The sequence below is a fragment of the Takifugu rubripes genome, chromosome 13, assembly GCF_901000725.2.
Source record: "Takifugu rubripes chromosome 13, fTakRub1.2, whole genome shotgun sequence".
NCBI classification, from domain to species: Eukaryota; Metazoa; Chordata; class Actinopteri; order Tetraodontiformes; family Tetraodontidae; genus Takifugu; species Takifugu rubripes.
Window position 1 is genome coordinate 14,714,367 of NC_042297.1, and position 20,843 is coordinate 14,735,209.

Here is a 20,843-nt window from a genome sequence, read left to right on the forward strand (position 1 = left end):
ACCATCAAAAGTTGACGATGTGAGGGGAAAGCGTAAATTTGAGATGTTACTTTACAGTATGATTTCTTTAGTATTTCTAGCAAATAAAGAGCCGGGTTGAATAAAGTAGTATACGTATAGTAACGGGTGTTATAACGTTTGATCATGGTTATACACATATAATCACGGTTTTGTTAGGTAATGTTATTAACTAATCACACATACTTTATGATCCCCGAATTGAACTACTTGTTTTTTTTCCATTAGTATAGTATAGCTTTCCGAAATTATAACAGTGCATAAAATGGCTGTAGTATGTGCTCGATGACGTTTATAGCGTCAAAACTAACATATTTTGGAGGGTGGGCGGGAGCTGCGGTTTTGGTCGCTCCTGATTGGTCAATCTGGCATGTGCGTGTCGCGCGAGGTGTTTAAATAGCCAATCGCGCCGCTGTCTCCAGTATGTGTAGAAGTTGCTCGAGGCTCCACTTCCTCTCTCGGTGGAAGACTGCGTCCAGGTGACAGCTCGTCTCTGCTCTTACTCACCGAACACAAGTGCCATGGAGGCGACAAGTAGTTGACGTTTCCTGCTGCAACCTTCTCTTTTGAAGCTTTATTCCCGTCCGATCACTGGGTTGCTGGTTTATTGACGTTTTGAAATTTCCAAACTTTATTTTTTTTACGATCTTCGACCATCTCCAAACATGAAGTACATCATCGGCATCGGCGGGTAAGTGGCTGCCGTATGAATGGGCGGAAGCTAAAACAGGCTAAGCTAAGTTAGCTGCTAGGCCCTGCACAGCTCGGCACACGTGGAGTGGCTGGCCGCAACATGCGCTCATTTAGTGCTTCGTATTTTTGGTCGAAAGCCCTCCGCTGGCGTTGAAAATATATCAAGAATCGCATTGACATAGTGTCAACGACTTTGCCTTGTTGTCAGCGAAAGCAATAATTATTACGGCGTAATAGACGTGGCTTTGCTGCTAATAAATATTCACTCAAGTCCCAACAAATTTTGCTATTATTATTATAATCATTAATATATATATTTGTTTCTGTTCATAAAACTGCAGTCAAGTAGATGCAATATATATGAAACTAGGAATGTTTATCCCTATAAATGCATAATTACGCATCTAATATGGTTGTTTTTTTTAATTAAACAAATGTAAATTATTCAGCTTGCTCTGATTTTTACTCTTCCGGGCGAGTGGTGTCATCCATAAGTCAGTCCTTTCATGCTTTGTTCCTTGCAGCGTTACCAATGGAGGGAAAACCACCCTCACCAACAGACTCATCAAGAACCTGCCCAACTGTTGTGTGGTTCACCAGGATGACTTCTTCAAGGTGAGTCACAACTTGTGCTTCATTAAACTCGGGAGACAGCTGACAAAAAGGGATTCCCTTCTAGTGCAGATCAGGAGGTTAACAGCAATGCTTGTTTTTACTAGATGCAGGAAATCTAGTGTGTTAAAACAAACAAGCGAGGAAAAAAGAGAGAGGGGGAAAAATGCTCTCAGAGCATGAATGGAATGTACACAGGTACATCTCATCAATGTATGTTTCAGCCACAAGATCAGATTGAAGTTGGTGAAGATGGCTTTAAGCAGTACGATGGTAAGCCTGGGTTTTTATGAAAGGGTTTGTGAGTATGTGTGCTTTATTTTGTTGTCTGTCTGTTCCTGCTGGAATGTAATCATTTGTATTCTGCATGCAGTACCGTTAAATCTAAACGCTAAACATGTTTATTTGCTCCCTCCGATTTTCTACATTTTTTTCTCCTTTCCATCCTCCTCCCTCCGGCGCTGCGCTTCAGTCATCACGGCTTTGGACATGGACGCCATGATGAGTACGATCTACGCATGGTTGGAGAACCCAGTGAAGTTTGAGAAGTCTCACGGCGTTAATAACACCCTGGAGATCATGCCAAAGTCTGACCATAAGGATGATGAGGAAACTCATATCCTTATTGTGGAAGGCTTCCTGCTTTACACCTACAGGTAAGATTGTGTGGTCTTTACATTTCACTGTAGCGTCAAAGAAGACAGCACCAAGTTAGTTTGTCTGTCCCCTGCAGGCCTTTGATCGACGTGTTGAATCAGCGCTACTTCATTTCCATCCCATATGAAGAATGCAAAAAGAGGAGGAGGTAATTTCCCTATTCGTACACAGTGTTTCCGCAGTAGTCTGCTGATTCAGCCTTAAATATATTTAAGTTCCGCTGTTGCGCCTCTTTGCAGCTCAAGAAACTACACAGTTCCAGACCCGCCCGGCCTGTTCGATGGCCACGTCTGGCCTATGTACCTGAAACACAAGGACATCATGGAGGAATCAGATGTAGATGTCTGTAAGTCAGCATCAATATTTGCATTCAAATGTCATATTTAATTCCTTCCCTAATTAAAACCCTTTTTGTGCTTTTATAGTGCAGCTAGATGGAACCAAGTCAAAGGAGCAGCTGTTCAACTTTGTCTATAGTGACGTCCTGAACAACATCCAGAAGTCTCTATAGGTACACCAAACACCGGAGCGCCTCATTGACAAATGTTCCTTTACAAATGCGAGTTTCTGAATTAGTTTCTTCTTTTCATTTCAGATGATTGAATTGGATCAGAGGAAGATATACTCAGCTTGCAAGCAGACAAATGCCTTGCCTTAAGTTTCTACCTGGCAGCTCATTTACCAAACTGCTATGATATTTATGAAAATTCTGGCATCCAATGCTGGCATGATTTTTATATCAACCATATTTATTGCTTTGTTACGGCCCACACTCCAAAGAGAATCAAAGGATGTGTTCAGAAAACAACTGCACTTAGATGCTTGTGTCAATAAATGATCTCCTCCATCCAGATCTTGCTTATGTGATTATTCACACGCTGCTGCCTCCTCCAGCATTTACACTGAGATGTGGGGAAAAAACCCTCAGAAATGTCCCAAAAGGTCCACATTGGGAGTATATTTAGCCCTCTACACACATAGCTGCCCAGACACCTGCTAAGTGAAGCAGCTTTCACTATCTTTCCTCTGAGGCAACAGTGTTGCTGATAAAAAGGTGCAACTTTATGACGACCTTTATAGTTGCAGTCAGGTGTAATTTTTCCCGCCGCCTGTTTGATAAAACTAGACCCTTGCGAAGCACACTCGGTTGAACACACCTGTTCTGAGCATTAATGCTTATTTTTTGTTAAATAAGCTGCAGAAACACATGGAAATGAGTAATCTCGTGACGCAGAGCTCGGTTGCTCAGCTTTCTGGCTCAGTGAACAAAAAGACTTTTCTGTGTGTGTACTTTTCTGTGTTCATCGGCCCACATTCACTTGAGCTGCCTTTACAAACAAACGGCGATATTTATTTTCAGAGGTGCACCATTCGGATGGTTTAAACGGCTCTCCCAAAGCTGAATTTCTGTCTTGTGGATGAAACAAAACACAAGTGTTGATGTGACGCTGCACGCAGGACAGATGGACGTCAGGGCGAGAGCACATGTTGGAACATATAAAGTGCAAACTGGCCCGTAATGCATGACTACCGACACGCATGCAGAACATCTGACTCATAAACTTTCACCCACTCTTTTTTTACCACACGCTCACAAAATACGTTGCAGTTTAAGGCTGAAGTTTAATGGCCTCCAGTTACTTTTTGACATAAATTTCCACTGAATTACAACAAACTTCCCGTGTACTCACGGTCGTTATTGTTTGGTTGATGTTTAATTTGACTGAGAACACCAGCAGAGCTGCGAAGAAGAGCGTTCAATAGGTAAAGACTCTGTTTTTTTGTCCACTTGTATCGACCTTACTGCCTTATTAAGCACCAGAAATCCACCAATATTTCAGCACTTTAGTAGGTTTTGGTGCTCAAAAACAGGTCATCTGTGCTGAGATCTGAATGAATATTTATGTGTTTCTACAGTAGACTGGGAACTTAAATGTCTGTGGATGTCACACATTAGCTATATATGTATTGCTTTTGCCACCTCACTAAAAATAAACTGGCATTTGCCTCCAGAATGCTGCGGGGGTTTTAAAAACGCAGACTCCCCAAATTGTGCTTAACAACAGCACTCGGCTAAATTACTCATATATCTTGGTTGCGTGTGTTTGACTGAGCCGTACCTCTACATCTGGGCAGGAATGTGACAGAGGAGTTGTGGACAGCATGGAATGTGAAAGATTCTTGATGAAAACATTTTCTTTCTTTGGGGATAGGCACGATAAGGTAAACTCAGTGACTTCAGATGATCGTGGATGGATAGATATGGATGGATATTTGGGGGCAACGTCTTCTGATATGACCTTTGCAGCAATCCTGCAGCTTTATTTTCACACATGACATGATGAGTGTGTGTGCACAGCTGTGTTTTCTTATTTACATCACTGTGCAGCACCTCGTCCAAGTGCATCCAAAAGCAGCTGCTTTGGTCGCTTCCAAGTCAACAAGTCCATAAATCCTCCGTTCAGACCTCTAAATTCATAGAGTTAAGGTCTGGTTTATCACATCTCCATCCCCACTAACCCTTGGGCAAGTGACTGTGATTTTGTGGCCACTTGTCTGGAACCAGTTTCCTTGTCTCGCTCGTGTGTCTTTTAATATATTTACTCCTGTTTTCTTTTTCTAACTAGCCAACCAAAACAAAAAAGGAGCCAGGGCACATTCTCTTAATCAAATCTTCATTTCCCTTCCCCACAGCTTCAAAGTTTCTATAGTTACACCCTTTATTGGAGTCTAAGAGCAGTCGTTTGCACTATAAACCCTTTTATGACATTTTCTTCCAACGTACGCGTGGGTCTTGCTTGAGAATCCTCAGGATGTGACAGCAATGAGTGGCGCCGCTAATGCCACACTTTTGACGTTGCCATGAGTGGAACCGCGCAGACACAACACCAACACGTACATTCCGTTCGTGAATGGTTTCAGGCACGTAAAAATCCACAGCTGTTGCTGCAACACAAGAAGCATCTGGATCATTTAAATGAGGAAAAGTATCATTTAAAAAAAACAAACAGTTTTGATTACATATTTAATACCGTTTAACAGTGATCTGCTCATAAGGTTTAACAAGCGAGTTCTGTTTTAATGACTTAGGAAACTGAATTTGTACCAATCTATATCCAATCAGTCAAATAGCTTTCTGTTGGAACTGACCTCCTGACCTTTACATCCTCAGGCTACCTTTGAGGTCATACAAAAATAAATAACTTAAAATCAGTTTTGTGTTCCACCAATGAACTTAACGTACATGTTTCCTGACAGCTGTGGTCAGTCATAACCAATATATACTAATAAAAACTATCCAAGCCCCGGAAACACCTACAGATGCTGTGGAAAAATCCATTTTGTCTGCCGTCCAGACACTGTTGTCTTCACCGACATTCCCACAGACGTAGCCATCACCGCGGCCATCACCTGTTTACAAAAACATCATCTAGTTTTGTCTCTCATCACATTTCTGATGTCCTCATGTTTGTTAGAGGGTGTACTGAGACAAATCTGATGTTTCAGAAGGACAGGGAGTTTCTTTCCCATGAAGCCGAACAATTGTTTTTGTTCTTTGAATCCTCTTGTAATCTCTTGGTGGCCAAATGATGGAGCGCAAAAAGGTTGGGAATCATCTTCAGTAGAACGTGTTCACTTAATCGCTCCTTTGCAGTACAAAATAAAAGCACTTGCACTCGTAATTTGCATGTCCACATTCCTGTGCAGAGCATAAAAACTGTACTTTTGAAGCCCACAGAGTTCACACCAGAGTTCAAGGAGGGCCAAATGTTTATCTGCTCTGTGGTAGCCAGCAGGGAAGTCCAGACACGCCAAAATAGTTCCAACTGCCTCAGGTGATGGCAGCCAGACAACCTAATAACACCTAAATACACAGTTCTCAAATAGATGCTAATGAGCTAGAAATGCTGTAAAATGAAAGTATATTTAAAGATGCCCAAGTGTGTACAATGTTGAAATTTAAAACTATTGTTTTGAGAATATGTGGTGGTTACTCTGTAAACTGTTATGTTCAGTTACTCTGCTGCTGAGTCACAGAAACCTAATTACAAATGTTCTCCATGTCCACTTATTCAGACATATAAAGCGTATGAAGTTACATAATACTGGATGGGAAGGAAAAATAAGGCCAGTCACTGGTCAAATTGCCACATAGATCTGTTGAGCAGACCCTCCAGTCCAGCCCTTCGTATGGATCTAATGTGCAGGAATAACACCGCAGGGGCCAAACAGCCAAACCTGACAGAAATAATAACATGATGCAACTGTCATCGGTGTGGGCCTGAGGGCCATATCCTGTTATGGTGCGTCTGGGAGCGGCCATGGCCGTGCCAGGCAGGAACAGACCGCAGCCTCCCACTCTTCACCCGTCTGAATCACTATTTACTCAGACAGGAAGGCCACATGCAAGACAGCTTCATCTGCAGGTCTCGCTCCGTGTCTGCCACTCACTTGTGGCTTTGGCACACAGGCTTTCTGTTTTTCCCTCAGGGCCAAGTTTCTAAAAGTGGACACAAACTAAAAAACCAAACGCTCGGAGGAACAGGCCCAGCCTCGGAAACTGCTGCTTCTCTGAGCTGTCTGGATGCCCCGGCGCCCTCTCCTCCTGGAGAGAAATGATATCATTCCACCCAAATGCTCATGAAGAGCAGATTCATTTGGTGAGAGATGACAGAACATAAATGCATGAATAATTTAAGTAATAAAACAAATAAATTATTTGAAGGACTTTTTAGAGTATCTGAAGTGACTTTAGTCACCTACATGATTTAAATAAATACCTGAATTTGAAGTTTTTTAAACTGTGCTAAAGAATCTAGTATTGAAGTATTTTTATGAATGGAAATATGTGCAAATAATTCAGACAGGGAATGTACTGACCCAGTTTTAGAGAAATCAACAAAACTAACAACAATTACTGTTGCAAAAGTTTTAAACATAGAACTCCTTCATTTAGATGTTCAGCAAAAGCCAGAATCAAGGCCCTCATCTGGCCCCACTGCCTCAGTGAGGACCCCTCCATGACCACACTGTGGTGCAGCTTCCTCCCTTTAGAGAGACTGGGTGGGAGTGGGCCAAGCCCTTTTGGTTTTCTGACTGTGTTTGTAGCTGTTGTTGAAGCTATAAAATTAGAATTTTATATGAATTTGATGGGGGTGGAGCTGGCACATGTTTGTGTTGGTAGAGCGAGGAATGTAACCCAGATTGTCAACAGATTCCTGATTCCTGGGCTGTGGATGTGACAATGGCCTGTGAAATGTGCTAGACAAGGCACAATCGAAGGCATCTGTCCAATGTTTACCAAGTCTGTGGTAATTTAAGGTCTAATGGGAGTTACGAGGAAACGAGGTCAAAGGTCAGAATATATATGTGCACCATGATGAACAATACAGCAGGGATCCAGGTGATCTGTCAGAGATTATGATGTAAAGAAACACGATCTAACCTGCATTTTCTCTCATATTTGTAAAATCTCCAATCACATGGATATAACATGTTCAATATTTGTCTTCTTTTTTCCTTTTGCATATTTGACACAATGACTTGTTGTCTGGAAGCACTAACCACATTTGCAGCATCACCTAATGAATGAAATAACGCGCACATGAGCTTCAGCTCTGACATTGAGGTGACCTGTAAACCTGGTCTCTGCTGACACCTGGTGGACAGAGACGTTTAACGACGGTCCAGACTCCAGTGTTTGTTGCAACACAGGAGAAGAGGAGACTTGATGAAGATGATGACGAGGATACGACGCCGACCGCTGACTGAGTGTTTCAAAAAATATTAAATCTCATCTTCTTTATCCCTTTCAGTGTTAGGAGGAGAGTGCACATACAGACAGGGCTCTATGTGAGCATTTGTGGGTTTGGAATCTTGCTTAAGGGTACCTCAGCAGTGCTCTGAAGCTTCTGGGACCTTGACCTACTACCACAACAAATTCCATGTTTTTTCCACACTGGAGCTTGAACTGAGAACCCTTTGCTTCGCAGCTTGGCCCCCAACAGACTGAGCTTGCACCACCCTACAAAAAGAATCACATTTCCATCTTTTATACCTGAGTTTTTAACTCACTCAGAATGACTAAAGCTCTTGAAATGAGCAAATTGAATATATGGACACATCCTCATATATATATATGAGGGGGTCGTCTAATCGTTAGGTCACATCTTAGTTATGCTGTTATAGGCCAAGGCTGCCGGGGTCCGGAAACATGATCACCTGACAGGCCTCTGTCACTCCACTGGGTTATGGTTTCCTCTCCTCTCCTCTCCTTTCCTCTCCTCATCAAGCAGACTAGTTATGCTGATTCTTGTGTAGTTTTTCTGCTTCCCCCCCCCCCCCCCCCCTTCTATTTATTTACAGGTATCGCCGCCCTCGGAGCTGCATAATGACCTCCGGCCCCGCTGAAGTGATTGTATATCATATTTTTTGTGTGTGTTTCTGTGCTCTGTGCCTCTTTTCTCCTCTCCTCTCCTCTCCCTCTCCTCTCCTCTCCTCTCCTCTCCTCTCCTCTCCTCTCCTCTCCTCTCCTCTCCTCTCCTCTCCTCTCCTCTCCTCTCCTCTCCCCCTCCTTTTCCTCTCCCTCTCCCTCTCCCTCTCCTCTCCTTTCCTCTCCTCTTTACCCTCCTCCTCCTTCGCCTTCTCCTCTCCTCTACCTCCCCTTCACTCTACTTCTCCTCTCCTCTACCCCTCTCCTCTCCTCTCCTCTCCTCTCCTCTCCTATCCTCTACCTATCCTCCCCCTTCTCCTCTCTCTTTACCCAGCCGGCCATCAGCAGGAGGGTCCCCCTACATGAGCCTGGTCCTGCTCAAGGTTTCTTCCTGTTAAAGGGGAGTTTTTCCTTGCCACTGTTGCTTGTCTGGGGTCAGGCCCTGGGATTCTGGAAAGCGCCTTGAAACAATTTTGATTGTATAAGACGCTATATAAATAAAGATTGATTGATTGATTGATTGATTGAAGGAGGAGATGGAGAGAATGTGGGGGATGAAGGCAACAGTGGTGATCGGGACACTAGGGGCAGTAACACCCAACCTGAGTAGATGGCTCCAACAGATACCAGGAACCACACCAGAGATCTCTGTCCAGAAGAGCGCAGTCCTAGGAACAGCTAAGATCCTGCGCAGAACCCTCAGACTCCCAGGCCTCTGGTAGAGGACCCGAGTCTGAAGGAAGGAGGCACCGCCCAGGAGGGCGAGGAAGAGATTTTTTTTTTTAATATATAAATCTATATATATGAGAAACCATTTGACACCATTTATTGAGTGTTTAGCATGACAACCTTAAAGAATCAACTTTGTACTGTAAAGCAACAAAGATCTTCAATCATATCTAACTTGCTGTTTATCTTCTGCTGTCCCTGCAACGCCCTGACCTAAATCTGCTTATGGTTCATTATGAAAGTTCATGTCTGAAGGTTTGTTCCAAAACGTGAATGTTTGAATCAGGTCACACGATTGTGTCATGAATCATTAAAGTTGGCATTTCACAGAAGCTTGCAAGAGCATACAGGCTACATAATCTGACTTTATGCAAACTACAATTAACATAAGAATGTTTCAAAAAGCACCGTGTCTCCCTCATCATGAATCCTTCGTAGACAATGTTAAAAATAAGTCATTTTACCGGTAAAGGTTTAATGGTGCTAGAAGCCTCTCAGTCGGACAATGTGACAAATTCACAGTTGCTGACGTAGGTAGAGTTGGAGACACGTGCACTCTCCACACTAACAGTCAGATCATAAATGTGATTTTCAAACCAAATGCCGTTTTTATTACATTCAACACTAGCAGGGCACGGAGCCCAGAAAGATATACACAGATTACACTTCAGTTCAAAAAGACAGCAGGTACATTGTTCCTCAGCTCTGTTGGCAATAAAATGATTTTATGTCTTCATTCATCAGGCACGTGCTCGACTGTTTGTTTTTTTTGTTTGAGGCTGACAATTAAAAGATAACAGTATTTTATGATTTAGTGCATCTTTAGTTCATCAATAATTGAGTCTTATTATAGGTCTGATCACTCTGTAGCCCAAGGTGAACAGGTAATTAAGTGTTTGTAAATAAAATGCTGTGTGGAAGTGGAAACAAAAGTTACCATTTACTTGTTTTTGTCTTGCCAATATAACGTTTTGTATGTTGTTGAAAATGTGACATTTAATGATGTTAACTGGTAGTAAACCAAGAGCAAAGTTCAAAAGTTCAATGGAACGTTGCTGGTCATATAAAAACAAGGTCAAACACAAAGCCAGCTGATGCAGACGGCAAAGCATTCATTAAAAAAAAACAATAGAGAGAAATCAAAGTTAATCATCTGTGGTGCAATCACTCTGTCCTTGTGATTGTAAAATATCGCAAAACAAATGAAAGCAGACAAAACTACTCAACAGATCAATGCAAAAGATCAATAATGATAAATAACTTCCAGGAATGTGCTCAGACCGGATTGTACTGATATGATCAAAGTTTGCTGCGTCATGGGCTGCATGTGCTCTGGCCTGGGAAAATGGCTGCATCTGCCCTTCGAATTCGAAACGGTATTCATACAAATAAAGGCAGGAGGCCCCAAACATTATCAAAAATTGACACGTCTGTAGCAATGTATGTAATAAACAGGCTAAAACATGCAAAACCACGTGTTTGTTCATTAGACCAGTGAATAAGGGGGGTGTGCTAGTTTCGTTTTGCAGGTTTGGCGATAAGCTGTCGTTCTCTCTCCAGCTCCTTCTCACGTTGCTGCTCCTTCTCCAGAAACTCCTTCTGCTTCTGATGCTGTAGTTTCAAGGCTCTTTTCTTGGGAAAACAGTCACAATAGTTTAAAAACGGAATTCAGTGACAAACTCCTGAGCTAATGATACATCAAAATGTCTGAGATACCTTTAGTTTAGTTGTTTTTTCATGGATGGTGATCATCTCTTTTCTTATGTTGACCAGTTTATTGTGGTACACCTTTGCTTCTGTGAACTATATGCAACACAACCAATTAGAAACCCTGCTAGTTGCTTCTATAATAAGTACAAATGGGAGTCCCACATACCAGTGAATTGAGGTCCAGTAAGGCATTAAACTCTCTGAATTTGGTGACTTCTTGGTCCAGAGTGTCTAACAAGATAAGCTGATTTTGTCTGGTTGAGTCAGAAACGTAAAATTAATACAGACTGAAACCGTCCGTGTCAAAATACATTTTATTTCCCTATGGGAGTTTAAGCATTCAAGAAGTGGCATTCAATCATGCACACCCGTTGAGCCAACACCCCTGTAAAATAAACATCTTCTTTTGACTGGCTCTGATCTACCTGTTGACCTTGCGTCCAAATAAAAAACAGACTTAAATGATTCAGTTTAATCATATAAATGAACACAATGACCACTTATTTTATTCAGACACAGAAGGTTAAAAAGCAAACCTTAATCAATACAACCCTGATAAAACAGTAATTATACTGTTAGGAAACTACTTAGTCACTGTATGATGGCTGTGCACCAGGCAGGACTCACGTGAGCTCATGGAGGGTTCCTTTGGACTGCTGTAGGTCAGGTAGATAGTGAGCAAGTAAGCCTTCAGTCAGTTTGGCCACGGTCTCCTTATCCACACACACATCCTCTGCACAAGTTGTTTCTTCCTGCTGCTGCACGTCCGGCTGGCTTAACTGCAAATCTGTCAAGCCATATTTGCTATATTCTATATTTATTTAGCCAAAGAGTACTTATTTAGCCAAAAGAGATTTATTTATTTTTTAAAAAAAGGTGGAACATACAAGCAAATGCAAGAAGCACATTTGTGCTCCTGACACAAAGCTGTTGCATCACTGAAACAGTTGTGATATTCAGTAGCATTAACTTTGAATACACAACCACACATGCACAGAATCGCTTATTCAGGAAATGTTGCAACATACTACTTGGAGTGGTTACATTCAAATTGAACTGAAGGGGCCTTTTGGATGGGGGGGTGTCTTCATACAAAAGATTAGGGTTAGGATTTATTGGTTTTGGTGGTGTGCTTTTGTAGTATGATGTTGATTTATTCCTATTTAGTTATGCATTTATTCTTTAAGAGCCGCTGGGCAAGTTTAGAACATATGTGAAGATGTAGCCGAGTAAACATCTTATTCTTAGCAGACATACCTTCAATGTGTGGCATTTCACTCTGGGACGAAGGTGGACATTCCATCCCCTCGACCTCCATGTGCACAACTTCCGTCTCACCCCAAACTGTGTTTCCCAAAACATTAAACGATGCAACAACCAAACGATGGAAATGGTCAGTCATTCACAAAAAAATGAAATAAAAAAAAAATTCACATTATACACAGACAAAAGATAAGTTCTTGATAGAATTAGCTGGGCAAACATTGAGGAAGTGTGTTGCTAACTTGATGTACCACTTGATTTGCATCTGACATATTAGCAGCTGCAGCTCCGCGTACTTTGTACGATTTGCTTCAGTCAAAGCGATCTTACCTGTTCGTAGTTTAAATGCCGACGTGAGTACTTGAAATATGTTTGATGAAAATGTCAAAGGAGGCAACAGTTAAAACGTTGAGATTTGTTGTTGCGTCTGAGGAAAACAGGTCATGTGATTCCTCGTGTGTAAGCACGTGACTGCGACCGGACCCAAGCGTCGCAGTACAACTTCCGGGGTGCAGTGAGGAGGGTTATGGGTCTAACCCCTTATTTTACCATGACAGCCCTGATGATAAAACGTTTAAAGTTTGGGACGCATTAGACAACTATTGAGAGGTATGTTGACATCATGTTCAAAACATTTGCCACGCTTAAAGTTTTTATTCTGTTGTCGCGTGCTGACATGTCGCGAAAGCTAACCTTTGCATGCTAGCACGAATCTGTCAGGAACTCAAACTTTATCAGGTCATGTGGGAGTGTTTTTGACCTGCGTTCATCGTATAAAGGCACGGACGGCCGGGTGACATTGTTAGGTGTGTTTGGGCTTAGTTTACATCGTTGTTCTCACACTTTTCCCTGTTACTGTCCTCCAGGTCCTGAATGAAAAAAAAAAATCCAACTTTCCAAACCAGCACTTCTTCAACAATGCGAACCATCATCTCAGGAGATTTTAAGCTTTAACTCCAGACTGAAAGTCAGTGGATATAACATTTCCCTCGCCGTTATTTAAGATGTCAGCTGCGAACCTTTTCAACAAAGTGCGGTCCACCTTCAGGAGGGATCCAGCCGGCCTGGACCTTAATGACACGACTCCAATTGATTTCTCCGACGAACTGGTGGAGGATGAACCTCCCAGATTTAACCACCTTAAGGTGGTTGTGTCTGGAGAGACATCAGGCTTTGCTGCCGGAGCATCGGCCAACGGGGTGGCGGTGAACACGCTGGTAGTGACCGATGATGATGATTCCCTGATCGAGTCTTCCAGTATGGGCAGCAGTTCTGGGTTAAATACGCACCCTTGCGACAACTGTACCAAGAAGAGGGAGATGATGAAAAACAAAAAGGTCATGAAGAAGCTTGTGATTGCAGCTGTGCTGTATTTGCTTTTCATGACGGCGGAAATTATAGGTAGGTACATGAAGAATGAGCATCTTGATGATATGTGTACGCTGGTACAACGACTGACCTAATCAGAAAACCTTAGGACCAATTTCCCCCGGAGACGGTGAGGGCTTCAAAACTGTTTGAACTGTGCATTTAAGTTTAAAAGGAATAGATAATAAAGCATCGGCATTCGGCAGGTTTTCCTGCAGTTTTACACCTCGAACAGGAAACAATAGTGCTCATTTAACCCAGTTGATCCCAGGATTAGATTAATATATTTGAATACAACCTACGCAGACGCTGCCAAAGTAAAGAGTGTTTTCAGCCTGGTTTAAATGACACCTTTAGGAACTCTGATGATGATGTGGTTTTATTATGTCTATCAATTTTCATTCCAGAAACGTTTTCTTCATCATCCATGTTTTGTTTTGCTTACAGGTGGTTATGTGTCAAACAGCTTGGCTATTATGACTGATGCTGTGCACATGCTAACGGATGTGGTGGGAATTTTGTTTTCTCTGTTGGCCCTTTGGCTCTCCAACAAACCACCGACCAAGAGATTCACTTTTGGACTGCATCGCCTCGGTAAGTCCCTGGTTTCAGGGGCCTTTACACACCCCCTCATTGACCCAGTTTTCCTTTACTGAAATGATAGTTAATGCATGTGTTATTTCACTCATATTTTCATTATTTAAACTGTAAATTTGCTGTTTGTGCCAGTAAAGATGTCTATAGAACCATAAACTGCTGCCTGATTATTAACTGCATTGATATTACTGAAAACTACAAAAACACATATCAGATGCTATTTTCCATATTTTACCTTAAGCCACACTTACAATTATGTTTAAAGTGAAACTGGAATAGCATGTTTGGAAATAAAGACTTGTACCATGTTATTTGTTTTGTTGAATTTGCCATGGGGACTTCCACGGGGAGAAAACCTAAAAGCCTGATAGAAAGAACTGAGTGGACACATTTTGTTATGACTCAGTTCAGCAGAAATAATGTTTTTTTGTCACAGACTAATCATTTTTAAATGTCGCTGATATTTTGGTGGTATATAGCTTTATATCAGGTCCTTCCATTAGCTATAAAGGTGCTTATCACTGCTTTGTAATCCTTTTGTTGTTCTAGAGGTGATATCTGCAGTCCTCAGTGTTGCACTCATCTACATTCTCACGGCCGTATTGGTCTACGAAGCTGTGCTACGGACAGTAAGCCAAGACTTTGACATAGATGGAGACGTCATGCTCATCACTGCAGCTGTAGGGGTGGCTGTCAACATCGTGTAAGTGAAAAGCAACTGTTAGAGGGCTACAGTTGAGAGCTTAAAGCCTCAGTGCTGACATCCATGTATGATGATACCAAACTGCTGTGGGACCGCAGTAGTCGTCGATTTGCCAAATTACTGTGTGACTTTGCTGGCAAAGCTTGGGTTAAAAGTGTTTTAAAGCAGGCGCTCCTGTGTTTAAGCTGTTCAGGCCTTGGACTGTAAAATCCTGTTTCCTCTAAAGAACACACACATGAGTCCTTTGTGAGGAGTTTCTCTTTGTTTTACCTCTTTAGCATGGGTTTCCTGTTAAACCAAGATGGCCATCTCCACTCACACGGCCACGGTCACTCTCATGCTCATGGCCATGGTCACTCTCACTCTCGTGGCCACGGCCACTCTCACGGTGCTTCGGGTTCACCAGAAACCACGCAGAAGCAACACGGCAGCCTGGCTGTGAGAGCTGCCTTCATCCATGCTCTGGGTGACCTTTTCCAGAGTGTCGGGGTGCTTATAGCTGCCTATGTGGTCCGTTTTAAGGTATCCTGCCATTTTAAGGATTATTAGACACACATTCATCCTAGTTTTATGAACCCTATATTTTATGAGGTTATTATATTGAAATTAGTACATTAATTAAATAGAATGGCTTCATTCAGATGTAATGTAAGCTTTTGATTTCACAGCCGGAGTTAAAGCTGGCGGATCCCATCTGCACCTACGTCTTTTCCATTCTGGTTCTCGTGACAACAGTCCGTATCATCCGTGACACAGTGGTTATTGTTCTCGAGGGTAAGTCCTTGGTATTCGGGTTCTGGATGTTTATACCGGCTGTTTAGACTCATTTAGATGAATAATTATGATACTGATGATACCTACAATTTCCCTCCATTCTGTCAGGTGTTCCCAGGCACCTGGACACTCTGCAAATCAAAGAGGATCTTCTGAAGCTGGACGACGTCCAAGCAGTGGTCGAGCTGAATGTCTGGGCGCTGACGACTGACAAGACTGCAGCCTTAGTGCATCTACAGCTTAGTAAGAAAATAACTTTAGATTCCTAAATAGAAAACTATTGGAAAATGTATTTGAGTGAAGTGGATGAAAATACACAATCTAAATGAAATAATTCAACAGAAATTATACATTATCATTATTATTATTTTCAGTGGTATTTCCCATTAATCCAAGTGGGACATGTGGCTGCTTTATTAATCATTTACAGACTGTTTTTGTCTGTTTGGAAAACAGCATTGTAAAATCTATCTTTACCGGCCTACAAGATAACAGCCATTTTCTAGAAATTAGTTAAGTATATTCCAAAATAGTTGTTTTATATGAAAGGTAATTAAATCTACCTCCTATATTTACGTATATCAGTATCTATATATGCTCTAATTATGACCAACCTTTTGTGACTTCTCTTTCTTCTGCACCCGTTGCGTGTCTGCTATCTGTGACACGTTGAACCTGTTTCTGGTATTCTACACTTTGTGATTGTGTCAGCGTTACATCAAAGCATTCCAGACAATGTTTTGCGTTAGAAAAGTACAGGCGTAATGAATCAACGTCTAAGGTTAATACTTATCTCACTAAAGAGAAAGATTCCATAACACACCTTTTCCCTGTTATATCTCCAAAGTATAAACCTTGATGATGATAATAGGCCACGTTTCTGATGGCCATTAATGTTGTGCGTTAATTGTCCCTTTAAAAGATAAACATTTATGGAGATTGCCGGTATAAAGGTGGTGTAACTGAAGTGTTATCTGCCGTTATTTTTGCGTTCATAGGGCCCTCTAGTGGCAACAAATGGGAGGACGTTCAATCCAAGGCTCGCCATCTCCTCATGCGCACTCACGGTCTGAGCCGGTGCACCGTACAGGTCCAGACGTACCGAGAGAGGCTGGAACACTCCTGTGATAACTGCCGTCAGTCTGTGGCCTGAAGACAGACTGGAAGTGACTGACTTGTGCAGTGCAGGAAGCAGATGGTGGTGGGAGAGGGCCCGGCTGAATGTGCAGGATGTTTGTGAAGTGTGGCGTGCTGACAGAAAGCTGCAGAGGCACATTTCTAATTAATGCAGCTCAATTCTGCTCCTGTGCTTCAAAGGTTTTGGGAGAGGAGTTAAAGGTATGTAAAATAAAAAAAAGACCTCTTAATTCACCATGAAAGCCTATTTCAGTCAGTAACTTTTTATGTTACGCTTTGATTTATTCAATGCACTTATTTTTTTGGACAGTTGTAATTTTCTTTTTTTTGTTGTTGCTTCTACATTTGATGTCTGTTAAAGTGTGTATTATCCTAATAAGGACTTCATTAAGTACAGTTTATAATGTGAGGAAGAATTGGAGGAGGAAGTGTTATTGTGATGCTTTAGATGTTACATAAACATCACCATTTTTCAGCCAAAGTCTCTGAAAGTATTACTGACCAACATGTGGACTAAAAACACTTTAAACACCTTTATTCTCTTCCGTGTCTTAATTATTTGACAACCATAAGTGTGATTGTGAGTGCGGTGGTGGCTGGAATGACACCAGCATGGTCAGAGCCAAACAACCTCAACATTTCATTGAAAACAAGCACACAAACCCATCAGGAATTATGTGTTAAAAATTACCTGTTGTAATTTTCTTTTCTTTCTTTATATGCTGACGTTAATCATCAAGAACAATCAGTTGCTGGATTGCTGTTTTTTTTTGTAATAAAATTTTCAATCACTCTGGATGTTTTTATTGTTATGGTTAAATCTATCTCCATAAATCTTATTAGTTGGTGACCTGGTTTGTTCCTATCTTTTTCCATTTAGGGACATTTTCCCACTTCAACGCTAGGCGGCGTCGTTTAACGAACATTTAACATTTTTCCGTTTGGAATAATTTGTTATTAATTGTTCAGTTCTAATTAATTGTGTCGCATTATGGGGGAATTATATCATGTTTTGAATGTGTGAATTTGAATATGAATAGAATATAAATAGATTTTAAATTAAATCTAAAATAAAGGCAGGTTTGATTTTTTTTAAGGGTTAAAAGCTGGAACAGTGTTTTATATTTGTGACATTATGAAAATGTATATTTTACACAAAACTGGACTGAATATTAACACGTCCAAAGTTTATCATTGGTTACATGCAAACAGGGAGCGTCTCGGTTTCCAGGCAACATCCGGCTCAACAGAAAGCCACTAAACCAAAAGTGAGAGAGTGTCTCTGCGGGTCGCAGTCAAGTCAAGAGTTTACTTTAGAACATCCACCTGATGCGCTGCGTCCTTGTCTAACCTCAGCAGGCATCGGTTCCAGTCCTGTTACGCTCTCAGGTACATTATTTAAAGTGAAAGCTGGTCAGGAGAGGTCACTTCCTGCACTAGTTAATCAACTGATGGCAGGCGGGGAATTCCATTTTTGTGCTTTACTCATATCCCAGTCACGTGGTCTCTGGTCTCAGACGGTCACGTACACACTTCACACACCTTCCTCCTTTGTCTAAATGTTTCTATGGTTAAACTCTGGGGTCGCACACACTTTGACTGGTGTGTGTCTCTGGCATCACATTAAATTTGAGTCAAAACTATTACAGTTAAATTTCTCGATCCAAGATACAGGAAAAACCAGATAGAAGTTAAGAGTAAATAAGTGAGAAACATAGAAGGAAGTAAAACCAACTGGCCTGCTGCGTGCAGACACACCCAACACTGTCATCTCGGTGTGGTTCAGTCTTTCACATTCATTATTAATGAAATCATTTATCTCCACAAGGGAAGCACAATGAAGCACAGAAGCACTCAGACACTGAGCGTCTGTTCACTCACCAGACCACACTCAGCTTTAATAATCATTAGTTTAACCCCAATCTAGTGTCTTAATAGCTGTAAACTGTGGAAATGGTTGAAAAGGCAGGCTGATGCGGCCATCACCCCGCTGCAGGTGTCTGCATGGCTCCCTGAGTGCTGATTCAGTGCTTTTAGATTCACCTTCTGCTCATCATGATAGAAGTTGAACTTCGGCATTAATGAAAGAAACAAGAAAAAGGGCCTAAAAAACACAATTTGCCCCTTTTTTAACCTGTGAGATGGCCTGACTTGACATGTGATGTTATCCTTTTAAACTTTTTATATTACAGCTTTTACTGTGGCTCACTTTATTGTTGTCGTTCTGGGAATCAGTCTTTTATAGCCTTTGTTACTTTCTCTTTAATGCTTTATATTCAAACCTTTTGTGCTTTTGTTGGCTCAGTTTTACTTTCCTTCCTGTTTTCTGAGCCTCATTTCTATCTTTACTTTTACTTTTACCCTCGTGCACCCCTGGATATCTTTTATGTCGATCATTTGCATATTGCATTACTGTACAGGCGGGTAGCTGATTCTGCACTCTTCATCGGGTTTAATGACATTTCCAACACACAGCAAAGCCTGAAAAACAGGTTAGCATCTGCTCTCCTTTCTGTCAACAAAGCCATCGTAATTTCCAGAATTTGAGAATATTAAACCTAAATCAAATGTTTATTTTTTTTAGGTAAACTACTTTTTTGTTTGAGATTGATTCAAAACTGAAATCACAAATGTTTGTTTTTCTTCTTACAGAAAGGTTTGAAAACAGTTGTTGTTCACACTAATTTATGGACAGAAACACATTTTCACACATTTCTAGTGTGTTCACATTTTTAAGAGGCTGCTGCTTGACACACACATGAATATACTTCACCGTGCTGTGAGACGGTGGTTTTCAAGTTGAGACCTTTGCAGATGGACGACCTTGAGATGGATATTTACAGTCCAGGGTGAAACCCCACCAGTGGAGCAGAAGCGTTTCCGCACACTGAGTGTTAAATCATTCTAGTTGGTGCAGAAAGGATTCTGTTAGACTGATGAGGGGCAGACAAGGAGACAGGCATCTCTCTAGCAGCTGACTGCCTTCCTTTCCTTCTATTCGGGCTTCATTTGGTGAGTTTCTTTACGAGCTCCAGCTCCTCCACTGGTTTCCACTGTTGATTAATAGTGAGGAGCTGCCAGAAATGGAAGGAAATTCACTTAAGTTCCTTGTTATTCAAATATGCAAGAATTACACATAATAAAACTGAAAGCAAGGAGGGAGATTGCCCGTTCCTCATACAAATATGATTACCCATAAAAACAGACTGATATGATCATATTTTCTTGTGCAGTGACTCAGCAAACAGCAGCTTGAAACTGAATCGCAGTCTTATATTGGTCGTACATTTAAAAACAACCAAAGGTGATAAACTATGATGATTTGTTAGTAAAGGCTTGTTACCTTCTGAGGTTTTGATGGGTCTACCTTCTCCCACGGTTCTGGGTTGTAGGACTTATTCAGGCTAAAAATGAATGTGAATGAGAGTTCTGCATCAGTAGAGGGCATTTGTACCTCAAAGTCTACCAGCTATAATACATCTGGTACAATTAATTGAACGTAATAAATAATGGACAAAATATTACAAATGACTCACATAACATCAGGTTTCGTAAATAGAAAATACAAAGCAGCGGTGGTGGCTCCTGTTGCAGCAAACGCCATGAAGCCTATCAGAGGGATCAGCTGCAACGCACATGTTTTTTAAGGACGTTGTTATAAACGCATTTTACATCCAGCTCATCTTATTCTATATATTAAAAAAACAAACAACAAAAAACAAACAAAAAACCTCACCTCCTTCTTCTTCCTCAGCATTTGGAAAAATCCAGCCATCTCTAATATTCAAAATATCAAACTGCTTGAAAAAAGCAAGAATGATATTGGATGAAGGCAGCGCGTCCGGGATGCAGCTGCGTGTGGCAGGTCTCACCTGTTGAGAGAGCAAAGTCCTTCGAATGTCTGGCCACAACATCCGGTTAGAAGACTTTATGTGAAATGGATGAAAGCGCAGACGAGGTACAAAGCACGTAGACAGAGATCACTTCCTGCAGTAAAATTCTGCCTCGGGTCGCAATTTCAGATCCACATTAATAAGGATCAATATCGTTTTGGGCGACATACAGCGCCCCCTTGGGGTCAGATATAGAACGTACACTTTTAACACACACACACACACACACACACACACACACACACACACACACACA

At 41.5% G+C, this 20,843-nt stretch overlaps 4 protein-coding genes across 5 annotated transcripts; 2 read left to right on the plus strand and 2 right to left on the minus strand.

The window, feature by feature from the left end:
• The first annotated feature begins 440 nt into the window (after positions 1-440).
• mibp2 (muscle-specific beta 1 integrin binding protein 2) lies at positions 441-2,833 on the plus strand. Of its 2 annotated transcripts, XM_011609993.2 has the most exons (8): positions 441-709; positions 1,236-1,326; positions 1,548-1,596; positions 1,796-1,979; positions 2,057-2,128; positions 2,220-2,326; positions 2,406-2,491; positions 2,576-2,833. In XM_011609993.2, the coding sequence occupies exons 1-7, from the start codon at positions 684-686 to the stop codon at positions 2,489-2,491; spliced, it is 615 nt and encodes a 204-aa protein (XP_011608295.1). In that variant the 5' UTR covers positions 441-683; the 3' UTR covers positions 2,576-2,833. The 2 variants fall into 2 exon arrangements, with proteins under 2 accessions (XP_011608295.1, XP_029701966.1); XM_029846106.1 differs by lacking the exon at positions 1,548-1,596.
• Positions 2,834-9,725: 6,892 nt separating this feature from the next.
• bloc1s6 (biogenesis of lysosomal organelles complex-1, subunit 6, pallidin) lies at positions 9,726-12,592 on the minus strand. The gene is made up of 6 exons (XM_011609994.2): positions 12,446-12,592; positions 12,110-12,196; positions 11,480-11,639; positions 11,019-11,106; positions 10,859-10,945; positions 9,726-10,774 (listed from the first exon to the last, which is right to left on the minus strand). Exons 2-6 carry the CDS (start codon positions 12,168-12,170, stop codon positions 10,655-10,657), a joined length of 516 nt encoding a protein of 171 aa, XP_011608296.1. The 5' UTR covers positions 12,171-12,196; positions 12,446-12,592; the 3' UTR covers positions 9,726-10,654.
• Positions 12,587-16,914, plus strand: slc30a4 (solute carrier family 30 member 4). Its single transcript, XM_003969827.3, has 8 exons — positions 12,587-12,724; positions 12,982-13,516; positions 13,931-14,077; positions 14,630-14,783; positions 15,062-15,305; positions 15,452-15,557; positions 15,666-15,800; positions 16,556-16,914. The coding sequence occupies exons 2-8, from the start codon at positions 13,120-13,122 to the stop codon at positions 16,708-16,710; spliced, it is 1,338 nt and encodes a 445-aa protein (XP_003969876.1). The 5' UTR covers positions 12,587-12,724; positions 12,982-13,119; the 3' UTR covers positions 16,711-16,914.
• Positions 16,915-17,860: 946 nt separating this feature from the next.
• On the minus strand, positions 17,861-20,683 carry c13h15orf48 (chromosome 13 C15orf48 homolog). Its single transcript, XM_003969828.3, has 4 exons — positions 20,431-20,683; positions 20,231-20,319; positions 20,038-20,098; positions 17,861-19,768 (listed from the first exon to the last, which is right to left on the minus strand). Exons 1-4 carry the CDS (start codon positions 20,467-20,469, stop codon positions 19,700-19,702), a joined length of 258 nt encoding a protein of 85 aa, XP_003969877.1. The 5' UTR covers positions 20,470-20,683; the 3' UTR covers positions 17,861-19,699.
• Between the last annotated feature and the right edge of the window lie 160 nt (positions 20,684-20,843).

What these genes read in the sequence shown, in the direction of transcription:
- mibp2 (XM_011609993.2), top strand. Translation starts at nt 684, where the DNA reads ATGAAGTACATCATCGGCATCGGCGG. An exon ending in ACCAGGATGACTTCTTCAAG is followed by an intron (nt 1,327 to 1,547) that starts GTGAGTCACAAC and finishes TGTATGTTTCAG; the next exon opens with CCACAAGATCAGATTGAAGT. An exon ending in GGAATCAGATGTAGATGTCT is followed by an intron (nt 2,327 to 2,405) that starts GTAAGTCAGCAT and finishes GTGCTTTTATAG; the next exon opens with TGCAGCTAGATGGAACCAAG.
- bloc1s6 (XM_011609994.2), bottom strand. Translation starts at nt 12,170, where the DNA reads ATGGAGGTCGAGGGGATGGAATGTCCACCTTCGTCCCAGAGTGAAATG. An exon ending in TACTGGACCTCAATTCACTG is followed by an intron (nt 10,946 to 11,018) that starts GTATGTGGGACT and finishes TGTTGCATATAG; the next exon opens with TTCACAGAAGCAAAGGTGTA. An exon ending in AAAAAACAACTAAACTAAAG is followed by an intron (nt 10,775 to 10,858) that starts GTATCTCAGACA and finishes TGTTTTCCCAAG; the next exon opens with AAAAGAGCCTTGAAACTACA.
- c13h15orf48 (XM_003969828.3), bottom strand. Translation starts at nt 20,469, where the DNA reads ATGGCTGGATTTTTCCAAATGCTGAGGAAGAAGAAGGAG. An exon ending in TGCTGAGGAAGAAGAAGGAG is followed by an intron (nt 20,320 to 20,430) that starts GTGAGGTTTTTT and finishes TGTGCGTTGCAG; the next exon opens with CTGATCCCTCTGATAGGCTT. An exon ending in ACCCATCAAAACCTCAGAAG is followed by an intron (nt 19,769 to 20,037) that starts GTAACAAGCCTT and finishes CATTTCTGGCAG; the next exon opens with CTCCTCACTATTAATCAACA.
- slc30a4 (XM_003969827.3), top strand. Translation starts at nt 13,120, where the DNA reads ATGTCAGCTGCGAACCTTTTCAACAAAGTGCGGTCCACCTTCAGGAGG. An exon ending in TTTTGGACTGCATCGCCTCG is followed by an intron (nt 14,078 to 14,629) that starts GTAAGTCCCTGG and finishes TTGTTGTTCTAG; the next exon opens with AGGTGATATCTGCAGTCCTC. An exon ending in GGGGTGGCTGTCAACATCGT is followed by an intron (nt 14,784 to 15,061) that starts GTAAGTGAAAAG and finishes TTACCTCTTTAG; the next exon opens with CATGGGTTTCCTGTTAAACC.